Source organism: Chaetodon auriga, chromosome 12 (genome assembly GCF_051107435.1).
Source record: "Chaetodon auriga isolate fChaAug3 chromosome 12, fChaAug3.hap1, whole genome shotgun sequence".
NCBI classification, from domain to species: Eukaryota; Metazoa; Chordata; class Actinopteri; order Chaetodontiformes; family Chaetodontidae; genus Chaetodon; species Chaetodon auriga.
Window position 1 is genome coordinate 20,568,923 of NC_135085.1, and position 16,690 is coordinate 20,585,612.

General features: G+C 43.9%; 1 protein-coding gene across 8 annotated transcripts in view; it reads left to right on the plus strand.

The window, feature by feature from the left end:
* LOC143328808 (receptor-type tyrosine-protein phosphatase mu) overlaps positions 1 to 16,690 on the plus strand; it is a 150,221-nt gene that overhangs the window by 96,884 nt on the left and 36,647 nt on the right. For 6 of the 8 annotated variants that reach the window (XM_076744141.1, XM_076744144.1, XM_076744142.1 and 3 more), the window contains 7 exons: positions 756 to 792; positions 1,630 to 1,704; positions 3,191 to 3,326; positions 4,689 to 4,718; positions 13,541 to 13,818; positions 15,909 to 15,989; positions 16,631 to 16,657. In XM_076744141.1, coding sequence (XP_076600256.1) covers positions 756 to 792; positions 1,630 to 1,704; positions 3,191 to 3,326; positions 4,689 to 4,718; positions 13,541 to 13,818; positions 15,909 to 15,989; positions 16,631 to 16,657 — 664 coding nt within the window. The remainder of the gene's footprint in view (positions 1 to 755; positions 793 to 1,629; positions 1,705 to 3,190; positions 3,327 to 4,688; positions 4,719 to 13,540; positions 13,819 to 15,908; positions 15,990 to 16,630; positions 16,658 to 16,690) is intronic. The other 2 variants (XM_076744146.1, XM_076744147.1) reach the window with 1 other exon arrangement.

A 16,690-nucleotide genomic window follows, 5' to 3' on the forward strand; every position in this document is an offset into this window, starting at 1 on the left:
GACAGCTTAAAAGCTGCAGTAATGTGAATCCACATGCACCAGGGCCACATTTGCCTGTTTTTTTTCCCTCCTCCTCTCTTCTCTTTATTATGCCTGTCGTGGCCTCTGAATGCTGTCTCTCCCGTGTGTGCTCATTGCTCATTGGACAGCTTGGCCGGGTCAAACACAGGGACACAGCACTCGTGTCTTTTGTGTTGTATTACTCATTGCCTCCCTGTTCCTGTCTGTGTTCTTTTTTTCCTGTTCACCAGACCATTGTTGACAACAAACTTCTCTGCCAACAGCGAGAACAGTGTTTTTTTTTTTTTTGGTTTTTTTTTTCTGTGTTGTTGAAGGCTGTTGTCAGAGCTGAAACTCCATTACATATTCAGAAAGGCTCCCTGACGTGTCATTTTGGAGCCCTGCATGCTGGGCTGGTGTCGCTTGTCACAGGGCTCTGGTTTCTCCACAGTGGCTGACCACCTTGAGCCGCAGGCTGCCGACAGATCGCTGTTGGCTGACAAATCAGCAGCTCAGCACCACTAATCTGTGCTGTAGGCCCTCTCGCCTAACTGCGTTTTGTGTCACAGTCATTGAGCTCAACAGATGATAGGGGACAGCGTGGAACTAGCCGAGCTTTTTGTTGTAACCATGGGTTCTTAGATATAGGTGTTGTGTGTGTGTGTGTGTGTGTGTGCACCATCATAATCCATGATTCTCTTCTTTTTATCTCCTCCCTCTTCCCCTTTCCCGCTTTCATTTATCTGTTTGTACAGGAGACCAAAATCGACTGTGTTCGAGTAGCCACCAAAGGTAGGAACGGATCTGACTGAATGAGGCTGTTTGCTTTGTGTAGTTCCTGACATGACGCGCATATGATTTATAAGAACTAACAAAATTAACGTTTTTAAGCGAGAGCCACTGAAATCGATAGCCTGACGCCTTCACTCTTCATTAAGGTCGTTATCTTTAATGCATTGCCCTTCTTAAGTGTCTTTCAAAGGTAAAAATGTGTATCATGGACTTCACATGTTCTCCGTCGATATATTGACGGAGAACATGTGTTCTGTGACTGTGAGGCAGCCTGTGTGCCCAGTGAGGTCTGTAGGTACTTAGCTATGCTGCCTGTACGTCCTGCTCCACACATTAAAGGTGATGAAGTCTAAGCACCATTGATCCGGGAGCAGAATTGATAAGGCCGGAGGGAGCCCCAGTCACACTCCGTTCTGGGCTCCAGGAGGTTCTGTCACAGGCCCCGACAATCTTGTATATTGTGGATTTTGCATGCAGCTCCGCTGTGGATTTTTTGTGGGGTTCCAGGTATCTCCATCTGAAGGCCGAAGCAAAATGGCACGAAGTAGAAGGATCACACGAGCAATTTATCACCTGAAGGGATACATGATTTCTGTTGCTAACTCGGCAAAACAAACTATGAAATGCTCTCTAATACTGTAACGGATGTCTTCCTGTGCCTCAGTGTTGCATGATGATGGGAACTGTTGGCGTGGCTGTTTTCTGCTTCAGTGTGGCCTCTCTCTCCCTCTCCCTCTCTCTCTCTCTCTCTCTCTCTCTCTCTCTCTCTCTCTCTCTCTCTCTCTCCCCCCGTCTCTCTCGACTGCATGCTATCCTGGATCCACTGACTCTACTCAGCCGCCATACTCGTGACTCAGCTCACAACCCCCTACATCCGCATCGCCCCAGCGGCCGGTGACAACCAGCTAACAGGTCAGACCCGTAGCTTTCTGCACATCCTCTGACCATCTCAGACCGCGTTTAAAGCGGCGGCCACGCCGACGACTCCCCCAACGGGAAAACAAACAAGTGGAACGCTGCATGCGTGTGCTTTTTGTTTATTGTCCTGCTGTTTGCATAGAATCAGTGTGATTAAATCAAAGACTTGCAGACATTGTCTTCTACTTTCATCTTCTCAACATTACTGGACATGAAAGACCTGTTTGAGGTGCGATTGTCATTTGATGTGTGAGATTTTTTGGCGGGAGTTAATCCCCTTTCATGAATATTTCTCATTATTTCTGGGAGATTAAATGTTGGTTGGTGCAGTTGCGACAACTGTAAACACACAAAAGGATGCTGAAGTGCTCCATGTGAAGATCTGGGGTGCAGCATTTAACCATTCAAATTCTGCTCGGTTTCTACTTCTGTGTGAATCTCTAATTCTCTTATGCCAGAGTGGAGGAATATTAACTTGTGCCAGCGAGCATACATCTCAAACAGCGAATTGTCAGTGACAGCGTTCCTATAAGATTAGCCTGTAACAATATATTTGGACAAAATCAGCCATCAGTCCAAACGTGATTGTGAATATGTCACAAGTCTTGAAATCCTCCACAGCGCTGCCTTAAAAACTTATATCTAAATAAAGGCCTGGCCGTTGAAGGAACAATATGTCACAGCCAGCCCGGGATAGATATTTACCTTTTTGATAAGGAGAGAAAATGCCAGCGCTGACGAGAGAAGGAACCCCGCTCTAACAGATTTGTCTGACATAACAATTTATCATTCTAAATTTACCTCTGGTGACAAGGAATAATGGTGTTGTTCAGGTGGACAGTTGTCATTCCGGCAGCGTTGCTTTCCTCCGAGTGCCTCTTATCACCTCCCAGGGAGCAGATGCTGTTAAAACAAGGCGCTCCCCCCACCTCCCCTCCCTCTCCCTTTGTGTCTCTCGTTGTTAGCTATCTCCTCCAGAGCTGATATTTAATGTTTTGGTTATTTCAGGCTTTTTTTTTTATCTTCTTGGGTATTATCTTTCCCACCCCGCATCCTACATTTTTCTGCAGCCGAGCAACCATTTGCCCCAAACATGATTAACCAAGGGTAAAGATGGAGCACACTTATCTCTCCCAGTGCAGCTTGATCCACAGAGCGCTTATGTCCACTGAGGACGGAGCTAAAGGTGGAGTCTTCAGGACAATGGGGAGTCACTTACTTTCAAAATAAACATTACTCTGAGCCGGTGAGAGTGTGTTGATGTTTGTGCTGCACAGAATGCCACAGAATATCAGCGTATTGATTAATCAGCCTCAGTCCTCCGCACAGTCAGATCAATGAGAGGAAATACTGAGAGTATGGATGTGCACTCTGCTGTTTGGTTCCTGTAGAACAAAAACAAATCAGCACTAGATTTGATTCACAGCCTGATTAAATGCACTTTCCTCGTGTGATCTTTATGAATTGTGCTGTTTCTCAGGAGCAGCCACTCACAAACCTGACACCGTGGAGCCGGAGAAACAGACGGACCACACGGTGAAGATCGCCGGGGTCATCGCGGGCATCCTCCTCTTCGTCATCATTTTCCTGGGAGTGGTGCTCCTCATGAAGAAAAGGTAAGCTTTTCTTTTCTTACTCGTTGAAATACTCCTTCAGATTTGTGGAAGAGCTTGAACTTACTTGCCGAGTGCTCACAATACGCAGTTTCTCTGTTATCATTTGTATATTTCTCCCTCAAACGGTAGTATTGTCAGCGTCATAGTAAATAATTAATTTGATTATGTTGATACGCCCCATTAAGGCTGTTTACAGCCATGAGATACAGTGTGCCATGAAAAATTAATCCATTTCCACGGCACCCTCAAACAAATGCGCAGCGCCTCAATGACACTGGAATGGGAATAGGAAAAATGTTGTGGAGGCTCGTGGTATGGAGAGAGGCGGGGAGGAGATAAGAAAGAAAATATGATGAAAGGCTCAAAAGGAGAGAGGATGGCCGCATAGCCGAAGGCGAAGTTTACATTAGCCCCGGACCCCATACTGGAGAGAGGTCCTCTGTACATATCCCAGCAATCAGGGAGCTAAAGCTCAGCAAATATCAACCCTCCTTTGTCCACAGCGAAGCTTGAAATAACACTATGTCAGTTTCTGCAGAGATTTCTTTAGTGGACACAAGTTGGTTTCCTTTAATGTCTCAATTGTGAAGCAGAAAGAAACATTCCCTGTCACTCTTAGTGAGCATTAGCTGTACTTTGTACGTTAGATGAGCTCGTCTTGAATCAAACAGTACAGGTCAGTACATTAGTTGGAGTAGATGAGGCTGAGTGGGAAGGTATAGTTGTTTACTAATAGAAACACTATGTTTCACTGGTATTTTTGAAAGTAATGTAAGATTCCTCATTTCCGACCGCCGGCCCTGTCTGTGTAGCACAGCGATCAGTGGGTGGGTGTCACAATCAGCACACAGTAATGGAATTGTTTTCAATTAGCCTTAATCAAACCAGAGATGGAGATGACTTCGTTGCTTGAATTTTGTGTAATTTACTGTTACCAACAGGGAATCAGAGTTGTGTTTAGACATTCAAAGCACTCATTAAGTGTCAACCTTGGAGGTCAGATATGGTAATTTTTATAGTTGTATGAAATTATGTGTTCATAAAAGGGGGGGGGGGGGGGGGGTTAGTGACAGAATGGGCGCCTCTGATTTGCCACCACGTGCCGTAGAGCAGCTCAGTTTCAATTTAGTTTGTACCGTACTGTACTGAGGCCCCCCCCCCCTTTGCAAAGCATGACATGACTCCAAGCGATCACCTTTGCCCTCATGATCACTAGTTTACCTCCACGTATGCCACCATATCTGATTTTGTTCATTTCTACTCTTTTTTCAAACATTAATATATTTTTACTTTTTCTTTCCTTTTCATTCCATCCCCTCCCCTCCTCCACTGCTTAAATCCTACCACCACCCCAATCGGCAGAAGAACCTATCACTCCTACACTTACTACCTGTAAGTAACCACTTTGTGTAATGTTAGTGCCATGCTTCTCACCCACACGCTGTTTCCCATGCATGCAAAGAGCCATGTCATCCTCCTCCTGCCCAGAGCTATTACAGAGGCCTAACTGTAATCTCTGCTGGAGGAACAGAGGACGCCACTCCAATGCATCTCCACATGATGAGCACATCATACTGTATGTCACATTGGCACGACTTCTGACGAAAGCACGCAGGCGCAGCTACACCCCCACGAAATAAACCTGCCACTGAAATGTTTGTTGCAGACATGATTTCTGCTTGACTTTTAAGGAGTTTGTTTATCATATGATGAACTAAACTGCCTTAATGATTGTACGGCTGCCAAACTCATCTTGTGGAAAAAAAAAAAAAAATCAATGCAGGAGCTGCTGCATTTTTACTGAGTGTGAATTTTTCATTTGCCTCCAATGATTTCATCTCTGTTGACTTTGAAGTGCCTATCACAGTGCATCTATGCTTTAGTTGTGCCTAGAACCTCAATGAGCGAGTCCAAATATTTCACATTTCGTACACTTATGTGTGCACCCTGCAAATGCCAAAAAAAAGTAGTCAATAACTTGATGTGGGATCGACCGTATTTAAAGTTATTACACTGAGAATTTGAAGCATGAGCTAACATGTTGACGCTACCAATTTGGCTCCATATGCATGCGATAATTTCACGTCTTTCTCTACCCCTGCTCCATCCTCCACTCTGCCATCAATCCGTCTCAGCTCTCACGCTTCTTACCTCCCTTTTTTCCGAGCATGTTTTTTGGGTTATTGCACGTCCATCCCATTGATTCTACGGTGATGGTGGAGTTGTGTCTTTAGCTGACAAGATGTTTGCATCGCTGCCGAACAAGCTGATGTGATCACAGAATCACCTCCTTTCTATTTAGACGTCTCCAACATCATAAAACAATAGCCGCGGCGCCGCTTTGTTCGCTCTTAATATAACAGATGATTCCAAATCGCACCTCTGAATGGTAAAGAAGCTTATTCTGCAGCTCTGCCTTCCCTGCTGTAGCTCATAGGCTCCCTCTGTACAGTCTTTGTGATGGATGCCGACTAATCTGTCTTGAGATGACTGTGATCAGAGGACAGAACGGAGGCTGCCTCACATCAAAGAACATCTCAGAATACACCTGGAGATAATACTACTCTGCGTGTCACTCATATTAGATCACAGCTGTCTTGAATGGAAAGCCCCAATGACTTGGAGGAGCGGTGTCATCAAAGCTGAGCACACACATTGGCCGAGCGAAGCAGGAAGAGATGAGGTTGTCAGTGAAACAATCAAAATATCAGTATTGGGTTTTCGGTTATTTTAAGTGTTACATGCCAATACTGTTTTCTTGGATTGTTGCCAGTGTGAGTGAAGAGGAGACGGCGCTGCCCACAATTACAAATCAATGTATTATTTTCTGCAGGAAGTTGGGGATTTAACGGTTCATTTTCAAACGTGTGTCTTTCCATTTCTGATGCATTACGGCTTAAAGAAGCGTGCGTTCGGAGGCATGTTTGCTTTGACTGACAAGTTTTAGCCAAATTGGATATTCAGGCTCAAAAAAAACACTTGTTTTAAAAATTCATGTATTTGTGACATCAACAGATTTCCAGATCCAGATTTTTCTACAGTCTGACGTGTCAAAATGAACTGGGGGGGGGTTAGTGTTTAGTGAAAGAGTGGGCTGCTGATGTTGTGACTCCTCTCTACAGCTGACAAGATAACAACATGATATACAGTTAGATAAGATGAAGGATTAATGATCCCCAGTGGGAAATGTGCCATGAAAGTAGCATATACTAATAGATAATTAAGCACGCTTAAGTCTTCATTTAAATCGCAGGGATCTCTGTAACAAATGATTTTGTCGTCTGCACAACGTGATGGAAAGTCTAAACTGCAGCAGCCCCCGAACATTTTTACATGCAAGAGGCCTATTAGAGCACTTTATTTATATATGTCCTAGAGGTGTAAACCATTATTTCAGGAGGTAAAGAACAAATTCAGTGCTGGTTTGATTGATTCTTATTCACCCAGCTCCTCTACTTTGCCTCTTTACTTTACTGAAACTTTGCCCTGTTTTCACCTCTGTCACTTTTTCTCAGAGTGAATTAAAAACAATAATATCAGGATGTTCAACAACGGGCCTCCGTCACTGATTTGTTCAGGCTCAAGCTGAAAACCACAAAGGTGCTCTGTATGCTCCGAGTTTCTTGCCTCTGCTTTTGCTTCTCTCAGGATGTCTAATTCAGCTCATGAGCAAATGTAACTAATACGCTGCATGTACCCAAAGTTTATTTTGTCAGATTAATTATAGACGGTGTTCTTAAGATGCCTCCTCCGTCTCCGCAGTGTTCATCTGCAGTTCTGATGACAGCCTCGTTGCCAGCCATGAGATTACAACACCTCTGTGATTGATGAACCCCATTAATGCTTTCATGCATTCATCAAAGTCTTTTAAAGGCATGAGAACATCCTGCAATCGCCAAAATATGCACTTTAGGTATACTGCCAGAGGTGACTGTGGGAGCTAGCACGCAACACAACATCAGTCAGAGCGCTCATTAGGCATGCGGTTACATGTGTGATCAAATATATGACTGTCCTTTAATCAGGTGGTCGCACCGGCCGCTGTGCCTGCTGCTGCTGGGGACAAGAGAGAGATCAATTGGCACAGGGCAGGGGTTGTGATTGGATCTTTATTCCTGTGAGGGTTTGATTCATCCATCAAGCGGCAGGCACGTTAAATACAAGCAGACTTACTCTTTCACTCTCTGACTGATCAGCCAGGCTCGTCTAGCTCCTCTCAGACCTCGAGTACATGATTCAACTGGGTCTCTTCCGTATGCACTCACCGGCCACTTCATTAGGGACACTTGTACGATCTGATGTGATCCAATACAACAACTCTGCCATTGATTCTACTTTTATTTATCTTGTAATTATTCAGTTTTTGTTGACGCCGTCAGAGAGGTAGTAATTCAACTTTGTGTTTATTACTGAGGTCACAGTGGGCGGTGCTGTTGAACTGAAGTGCATCACATTGAAGGGTGTTTCTAGTATTCTGTCTCTCTCGTGTATGTGAATGAGGTGGCCAGAATATTAGGAACACCTCTCAATACAGTGCAGTCCAGTTCAAAACCACTGCAAAGCGGTCGTAACAACCGTAATTTCCAGTCACAGCAGGTAACTAAGCTTTAAGTAACATCCAGCAAGTTGTGAACGCAGCATTGGAAAACACTCTTTTAAGGTGAAATGGCCATCTTGTTTTGCACAACAGTTATTTATTTACACATGCAGCAGTAACGGAGCAACATAAGCTTTCATTCAGAGCCATATTGATGAATAGAAGCCCAATATTCATTCTCATTTAGCACTGCTTTGGTCTCTATCAACTGCAGAGCTAAATATCTGACTCTTTGGCTGCCAAATTCTCTCCTGTGTTCACCAGCTCCCCCCACTGTGTTTGATGTTTGGTGCTGAGCAGGTCGTGTACAGTGGGGGTTTTTTTGAGCTTTTTTACTGAAAACACTCATTGAGAGCATTGAGATTGAACCCAGACAGTAAAGTTGTCGACTGGGCGGCTAAAAAATGAGTTGAAACTAATTTTTAAGCTCTGCAAGCTGAGGGGAGCTGCAGATTCTGGGCGGGTGCAGCAGATCTTTAGTATAAAATATTGGTTAGAGAAGCTTTAATAAACCCATTGTACGCCACCAAAGTCGCTAAAGAGACAGATATTTTTTCTCCGGAGCTAATGGAAACCAAAAAAGAGCTAAAAGGAGAGTGAATATTACATTTGTCAAGTTGGCAGAAACATACCTCTTTTTACCTTTGCAACTTTTCACAAACACATTTGCCATAAAGATTTTATGAGCTAATATCAACGTTCTGTTCACGTTTTTTTTCTGCTGATCCCAAGCAACCAAAAAAATGACTGATTAATGATGCTAATGTATCTAAAAGTTACCCATTATATTAAATGGGCCCAGAGATTTTAATGTACCACGATGTCCTGAACGCTGTTTCAGTTTTTTCTACCCTGATATGAATAACCCAGGAGGGCGAGTTGGATTACAGGGAAATGAAAATTTGTGGACATGTTGCTTGATAAATCTAGTCTATAAAGGTGCTATGTTTGATGTGTCTGCCTAGTGGGTTTTGTTTTTTTTTTGTATCAGCTCATAAAAACCAATTTCATTCAGGAGCGACATGTTCCATTTCCATCTGGCAGGTGGTCACTTGCATCATGAATCCCTTATGGTATGATGAGAGCATACATTGTGTTGAGTGGCCCCAGTGGTAAACGAGCCTTTATCAACCTGCCTCTGCTGCAATTTACCCAACTCTTGTCATATCAAGAAGACAATCAGAGAAAAGTTGAAACAGAATCAGCCTTTGTTAGTATTTTTAATGTACTTTGAATAAATAAATGGTTCCTTTTTGCAGAAAACACACACGCAGACATAGAAATCATCATCCTCGGTCTTTAAAACCCTTGCTTTTCATAATCGCCCCCGCTGCACTCGGTGTCAAAATGTGAGGCCTACTAAACGTACCATGTATAACACAATGTGCTCAGAGGCAAACACCTTCATTAAACCTTACAAGCCGAACATGCAGCAAGAATCACATTAATTGGTACAAGCCTTGCAGATTTTTGCACCTACGAGCTCTGAATGCTGATGAGGACGGGGAGAGAGGAAGAGCAGCTCGACCGGGGACAAGGGATGTCATGCATGGGATGACGAAAACTCATATATTTAAATTAAAAAAAAAACAAAACAGCTGCCTTTCACAGTTTGGCTCTGTGCGCAGAAGCTCTCATCTACTATTTACTTAACTACATATGACGTGCATTTGCATAATATAGAGAGTGCCGTTGCAATGGTGGAAAAATGGTACAAAAGCAACTTTTGGTGTCAGCGTAGACATTTATTTTTGTGACCTAACTGCAGTTGAAAATTACTGATGTGCTTTTTAAAATACAGGTTATTTTATTACTTGACTTAAGCCATAATTAAGTATATTTAGCAATTAGAGTATGAAGTGAATTGACGTTGATTAACCAATTAATGTAGGAAGAAGGTGACAAAGACAGATGAATCTATGATGAACACCCAATAAAAGGTAGTTTAACTGATTCAACATGTAACAAACAAAAACTATATGCAGTAAATGTAACGTTTCATTTTTCTAATTGGGCTCCTTCGATGTCAGCTGATCCTCGGTCACGTTGGGCTGCACGAGGCTCCTCATGCTGCTGCTGTTCCAGACAGACGAGAAGCCGAGAAAACAAAGAGTTATGAAGGACACTCTTCGTTTTATCGTTCGTTTAAAAAAACACACAAACTGTGCTTTACAAAATCGATAAAGCAATCAAGTTAGCAGATAAACAGCATTGTGCATCACTGAATGGAGTCTGCATTCAGAAAGAGTTCTTCAGCTATTTCTCCGACTAAAGCAAATGAATGGACGGATGGGTGTGCGACGGATGGACAGACAACCTGTGTTAAAGACGGGGAGATGTTAGAAATGAGACACAGCGCAAACAACTGCTGAAATGCCCCCACTGGGTTAATCAAAGACGCTTCTGTTGCCCCTCCCAGCTGCGTGTCAGTCATCTAACGCGCACACACACCCGTGCACTGCGGATGTGTGCGCATCGTCTAATGAAGCCTTCTTTGTCCCAGTGTCACAAGGTTTAGGCTGCTCCAGTGCTGAAATGAGGCCCACCATGCTGAGCTGGAGGTTTTGAAGCTCTTGTTTTAGAAGTTGCTGCAGCATCACCTCCCACAGAACAGACATTCTGGCAAACACGCGCAGACATACAAACCTTGCAGCTTCCTTTTTGTTGTAGCTGAACTCATGGAGTTAGGAGCTCTGCTCGCTGAGATCCTAGATATGCCAGGCCTGTCATGTACTGAACTGCAGACAATCTCTCTAATGAGAGTTGCCTAATATAGTTACCTCCAGTGTTTGCTCAGTCTTTACTTCTACAAACACATCTGCCATCTGTCTGCATCAACCCCTTCATATGCGCATTCAGTGCTGTTCAAAGAAATGTGTGATTATATTGTCGGGCATACCTGCAAGCAGTCGGTTCTATACATTTTTTGTTGGGACCTTTTCACGAGCAGCTCTACGCGAACCACGAGGGGACGTGATAAATGATCACATTCATCAACGTGCACAAACTCTCTACTGTACACTTCCTCGTACTATCTCTGCCGGCACATCAGACCCCGTGATATAGTCATCTATCATTAAATTTTCCCTTCTTACAAATGAGGAGAGAATAGCATGCCAATTAATCTTCATCTAACACCCACGGTGCCTTGCAAACATCCCAGTATTGCTGGTGCTTTCCTCATTTTGGCGCTGATGTCCGTGCAGCCTCGTTTATCTCCGCTGCTCGCACTTCAGCTGTTACACAGGCCAAGAAAACGGAAATCCAAGTCTTAGCAGACGCAGAAATAAGACCAGTGATACAGTATTAAAACCTAGATTATGTGTAGTGGTTCTTAATAGTCTTCTCGATGAGTGCACACAGTGCCGAATCAGTCTTAATATCGCCTGGGGTACATGCAGCTCCCTCTCCCCTCCTCACTCCTCCCCATTACAATATGAAGCTATAACGGAAAAAAAGAGACGAGATTGCCATTTTGTTCCCGGCTCTAATTGCAGATTAAAGGCAAAAAGTGGGTCCGGCAGATGAAAATGTCACTACTTTGTCACTTTGCTTTCTGAAGAACGGATCCACTATTAGCCTCACGTCGCGGCCTTCAGAGCAAATGACTGTTTGAAGGCAGCGGGGGCCTGTTGCCATATGGCACGAGACAGCGACAAAATTGAATAAACAGAGGAGATTTGCAAAAACAACGCAGCAGGAGTGCATCATTAGACAGCAGTTGTCCATGAGAGAGACTGCAATTCAAATAGGCAGAGGGGTCACACAGAGAGTAACAAAGTGAGAGGATCAGTGTGAGTGCTGCCATAGTTAATTCTTACACCGCTCGCTCCCCTCCAGCAACAGAGCCGCGGCTGCCGTCAGATACGGCTAGAGCTACAGTACGTTTGCCGTTTTTCTGAAGTGATATATCTGTGGAAATGTAGGAGAGTTAGCTCCTCAGTGTGACAACCGGATGCATTATTTAGCGCCATTGGGTAACTGTTTAATGCAAGTGGCTCCTTTCTCTGGGAGGTCAGGGTCAGCTTCAGAGCGGCACTCCCTCAGGGATTCAGAGCCTTACGTGGGACACTTAGCAGGGTCAGAAGCTGGTATAATAGATGGAAACGGGTTTGGCTTTGCAAGTCTTTGACAGCTGCAGCCAGTGATCTCCTCTGTGATTGTCACAGTCTTTGAAGTTGATGTAATCAGGAGGAAACAATTCAAACAACTTCTATTATAGAATTATATTCACGCCCAGCGTTGTGTAAGTAGCTAAAGCACTCACACTCGTCTGTGCTCTCATGGGCGTGTCGATCTTAAAATGAGGTGTGGTCAGGCGCGTTGTTGGTGCATTGCTACCTTGAGGCAGCAGAAAGCGACCAGCAAACACCTTTTCTAAAGTCGATGGTGCTGTATTTTCCTGCTTCTTAAAGGGCACGTCATTCAGAGAGTGAGATCCTCCCTTTCCTGCTTCACCTCAGAGAGCTTTGGTGGACTCCTGCTGCTCCTGCACGAGCAGATCCGTTTCCTCAGCAGAAAACCCTTCGCTCCTGCAATTTGCCGAATCTGCCATTTGAATAGTAATAATGTGGCAGGTGCAGGCACACCTGGAGATGACGCTCTGATCGTTTTAATTCATATTACGCCCAAACCCTGTGATTAATTAAAAGGTTAAATACAACCCTTGCACCTTATTTTGTGCCCAGATTATACGCTGTTTAACAAAAGTAGAGTCAGACACGCCTTACGTCTACAGTCCTGCATTAAATCCTAAATTCAGGTTTTAATGTTCAATTTTGTTGGAACTGTTTTAGAAAGAACTTTTGGTGATCCAGGCTGCAGCTAATGGTGCTCAATGATGTTGCATTTTCCATTAAGTTCACCCCATTTCTAACAATGTTTATCACCTAATGTCTGTAGGAGGGCTGTTGCAGAGCATGTGGCCACAACAACAGAAGCTTGTGACCATTTGATTTGAGTTTTGAGAGGGCGACAAACAAGCAAGCAGTGGCCACGAGACCTTGAAGTGTGGCCTGATGTTTGAGGGGTTCATGAATGTACCCATCGGCCTGACTGTGGCCCAGCTTTCTAGATTAGAAACTGGAATCTGATCCAGTGTTTGTCAGTAGAGCGAAGCCAGCACAGGTGAGATCTGAGTTGCTTTTACATAAGAATCAGTGTGGAATACGTGTGTGTGCATACATGTGTGCACGTGTGTGTGTTTGTTCTGTACACAATGCCTTAATGGTGTTTGATCAGGAGCAGATTGCTTGTAGGCTCCAGCACATCAACTCCAAGTAGGTCAATAAAAGCAGGTTGACTGTTTCAGTTCACCGTTCACAACTCTAATTCTTCACCCCCCAAATACTATGGCTAATTTTAAATCATCAGGGCCGCTGATGTATTTGGGTTAGGGTGTCACACCTTTCCACGTTCCCAAGGATTTATATCTCACTGCTCGAAAAAGCATCTGGAGCCTAATAAAACCTAATGTGACCACCAGCCCGGGGCACATTAGCTCAGCCATCTCATTACATCCCTGAGTCACCGCCGCCATCATCATATCAGATCAATTCAGGCGCCATCACTGTGGCCTTTGTCTGATTGTTTGTTTTTATTTCCTCCCCCTTCAAAGGAAACTGGCCAAGAAGCGCAAGGAGACGCTGAACAGCACCCGCCAGGAGATGACCGTGATGGTCAACTCCATGGACAAGAGCTACACCGAGCAGGGCACCAACTGTGACGAGGCGCTGTCCTTCATGGACACGCACAACCACACGCTGAACACCCGCAGCGAGTGTGCGCTCACACTCAACGGCCGCAGCGAGTGTGCGCTCACACTCAACGGCCGCAGCGAGTGTGCGCTCACTCTCAACGGCCGCAGCGAGTGTGCGCTCACTCTCAACGGCCGAGGTAAGGCGGTCCTGCATCAGCCTACCTGCCTTTATGGTCACGCGCACACACACACACACACACACACAACGAGCACGGTGGAAGCAATTTGTTTGGTTTGGTCAGGTGAGGAGGAAATCAGGCTCGGCTGCACAGGAAATATTCACACTGGGACAAACTCAAATGTCTTTTCGTCTTCCAGGCGGTGAGTTCGGATCGTATTCGGGGAAAAACCCAAACCTCAGTCTTGGTGTTAAATTCTCATTTGCAGTGTGGAAACACTCCGTGTGCCGCTGCTTCTCACTGCGGCCTGGAATCATATCTCTTCCAAAAGCCAGCGTGAGACCACAGGACTTTCTCTTATTACCATGATAAAGGTGTTTTTTTTTTATCATTTACCACATCCAGTTGCATGAATTAGTGTTGAAAATAGATTTTTAATGAAGGACTGTCTTAACATCCTTCTGTCTTCAGTGTTTGCCTTGTTCTTGCCAAGACTTTATTCAGCCCGTGCAAATGATTGGACAGTAATTTTGTGGCTTTTGAAAAGCTTCCCGTTGTTACCAGCGGTAGTGGTAGTCAGTGGGGAACCGGCTTCTTCAAAACAGTTCAACAGAATTTGCTTTCATTTGACGGGAAAAGGCTTTGATATGATTTTGATAAAGATTGTTTGATTTTTTTCCTTTAACGGGAGATTCATCCTTCTTCACGAGCCCTCGAGGGTTTGTTCTGCCCTTTTTACTCATTCCCTTTCTAAGTTTTGTTAAATTAACTCAAAGTGAACTTAAGTCAGCAGTATTAATGAGTTGCTGTTGGGATCCCGCTGCTCGTACCTTCTCCGTTATGTGGTTGTGATAGTTAATAGTTGTGTTAACAGCCGGAAGGGAAACTACTGTAGATGTGCTCTGCTGAGATAACCTATTAATGTTCTCTGTCCCCGGGTAAACTTAATACTTTGTTGATGGACAGCGCAGCTAAGTCCGCACCCAGGGCTTGACCTGGTATAATCCCAGTCGGAACCATCAGATTAAAACTCCACAGCAGCCTCTTGTCTCCACACCTCAGCGGGGGATGAGCGCCAAAGATGCTCTGACCTTGATTAACTGTCTGTTAGCGTGGATGTTCAAATCTGGCCCCTCTGTCTGCCAGCGCGAATGATTTAAATGCATTACTTTTTACTCTACCTATCAGTGTAATGCCTTCAATGCTGTACCTAAGCCCTCTCACGCTCTTCATGACCTCATATGACTGTCAGTAAACATCGTGGCTGACAGATTAGAGCCCAAACCCCGTTAGCTTGGCAGTTAGCTCCGCTGATGTTGAATGAGGAGTCCTTGTTATGTTGAGGAAGAAGACGAAAAACCAAGACACTGACTTTACTCTGCTCTGGTACATCAGTGTAGTAATGTTGTAGTTTTTGTACGCCACTTTAAACTTTCTCTCCGGGACATTTCAGAGGGAGATACTGTGCTTTTTTTGCTCCACTACGCTAGGTTTTAAAAACATTTCCGTGGTTTTATCGCTGAAGAAGAACAAGCAGTAAACACAGTGACCTCAGAGGATGCTGGGACGTGAAAGGCGTTGATCTTCACAGAGTATCTCGTTTATGTCTGATGACCATGAACCTTGAAATGTGAAGGAAGTTTCTTAAATTGTGAATTACTAAAATTTTCAGTGATTTACAGACTTTCAGTGAAAAAAGAAAAATACACTTATATTTTTTTTGTTGTTCTTTTTAATTGTTCAGTATTTTGTACAACTTTGAACCGTTCTGTGATGACACTGTGGGTGATTATGAGCAAAGATTTGCACAGTTTTATGTTTGTGCTGGAAAATGGTGCGGTGCATGTCGTTTAGAAGGCGCTGAACAACAACTAAAGCTCAGAAAGTCGTCAAAAATGAGCCAAACTCCGCCTGAACTCCAGACGCTTCAATGCTGTTGTGCTTTCATTTAAAGGGCCAGTTCACCAAAGTACAAAGAGACACAATCTCTCACCTCGAGTGTATTTTTACAATGTGGTTTTTTAATTATGTAAAAACTCTGAATAGCAGTGCTACACTATTGATTGCCTTGTGTTATGTTCTTTTTTCTTTTTTTTTTGCATCTCTAGCCGGATCTTCACCCTCTTCCTTCACACTGCCTAAAGCCAACACTCTCAGTACTTCCATTCCCACCAACTCCTACTACCCAGGTAAACATACGCTGTGTTTCCTCACGCTCATCCTGTGTGTCAACAGAAGCGCTGACTGCATAAGCAGCGATGTTGAGCGACACCTCAAAGTGAAATTCGATTTTCATAAAATGTGCAAAGGGATAAATTAATAAGACACAATGACCTCTTTTTATGGAAATTGCAGACTAATGCTGTAATGTGAGGTATGAATCCAGCTACTGAAGTTAATACGTGCTTTAAAAGTTCGATAAAATGATTTCACAAACGAGGAGGGAGATAAATTGACTTTCGATGGGTTTACGCTGCTTCATCTCTGCTTATAACAGAAAGTGTTTTATATTACTTTGCCAAGATGGAGTTTAGTTGTTCAATTATAACTTCAGTTTCTCCGAATGATATGCATAACTGTGTGTCTTATGTAATCAGATTACAGCTCATTGATTAGATGGAGTAAAGGGGCATCTGGATTTATAATCAACCAAACTTAGCGTGTAATTAGCTTTTCTGGAAAATATGATAAGTTTCATGTTGTGACGCTTGGCAAGAAACCAAAAAACTGTCGGTTGTTTTTCTGATTGTTGTTTTTTGTGGCTTCTTTTATTCACTGCAAACTCTCTTTCCTCCTCCAACTTCTGCACTTGTTATGGGGGTATGAGCAGATCCCTTTGTGCCAACTGCTATCTTAGGTGAGACACATTTTCTTTTCCCATTGCTGTTGA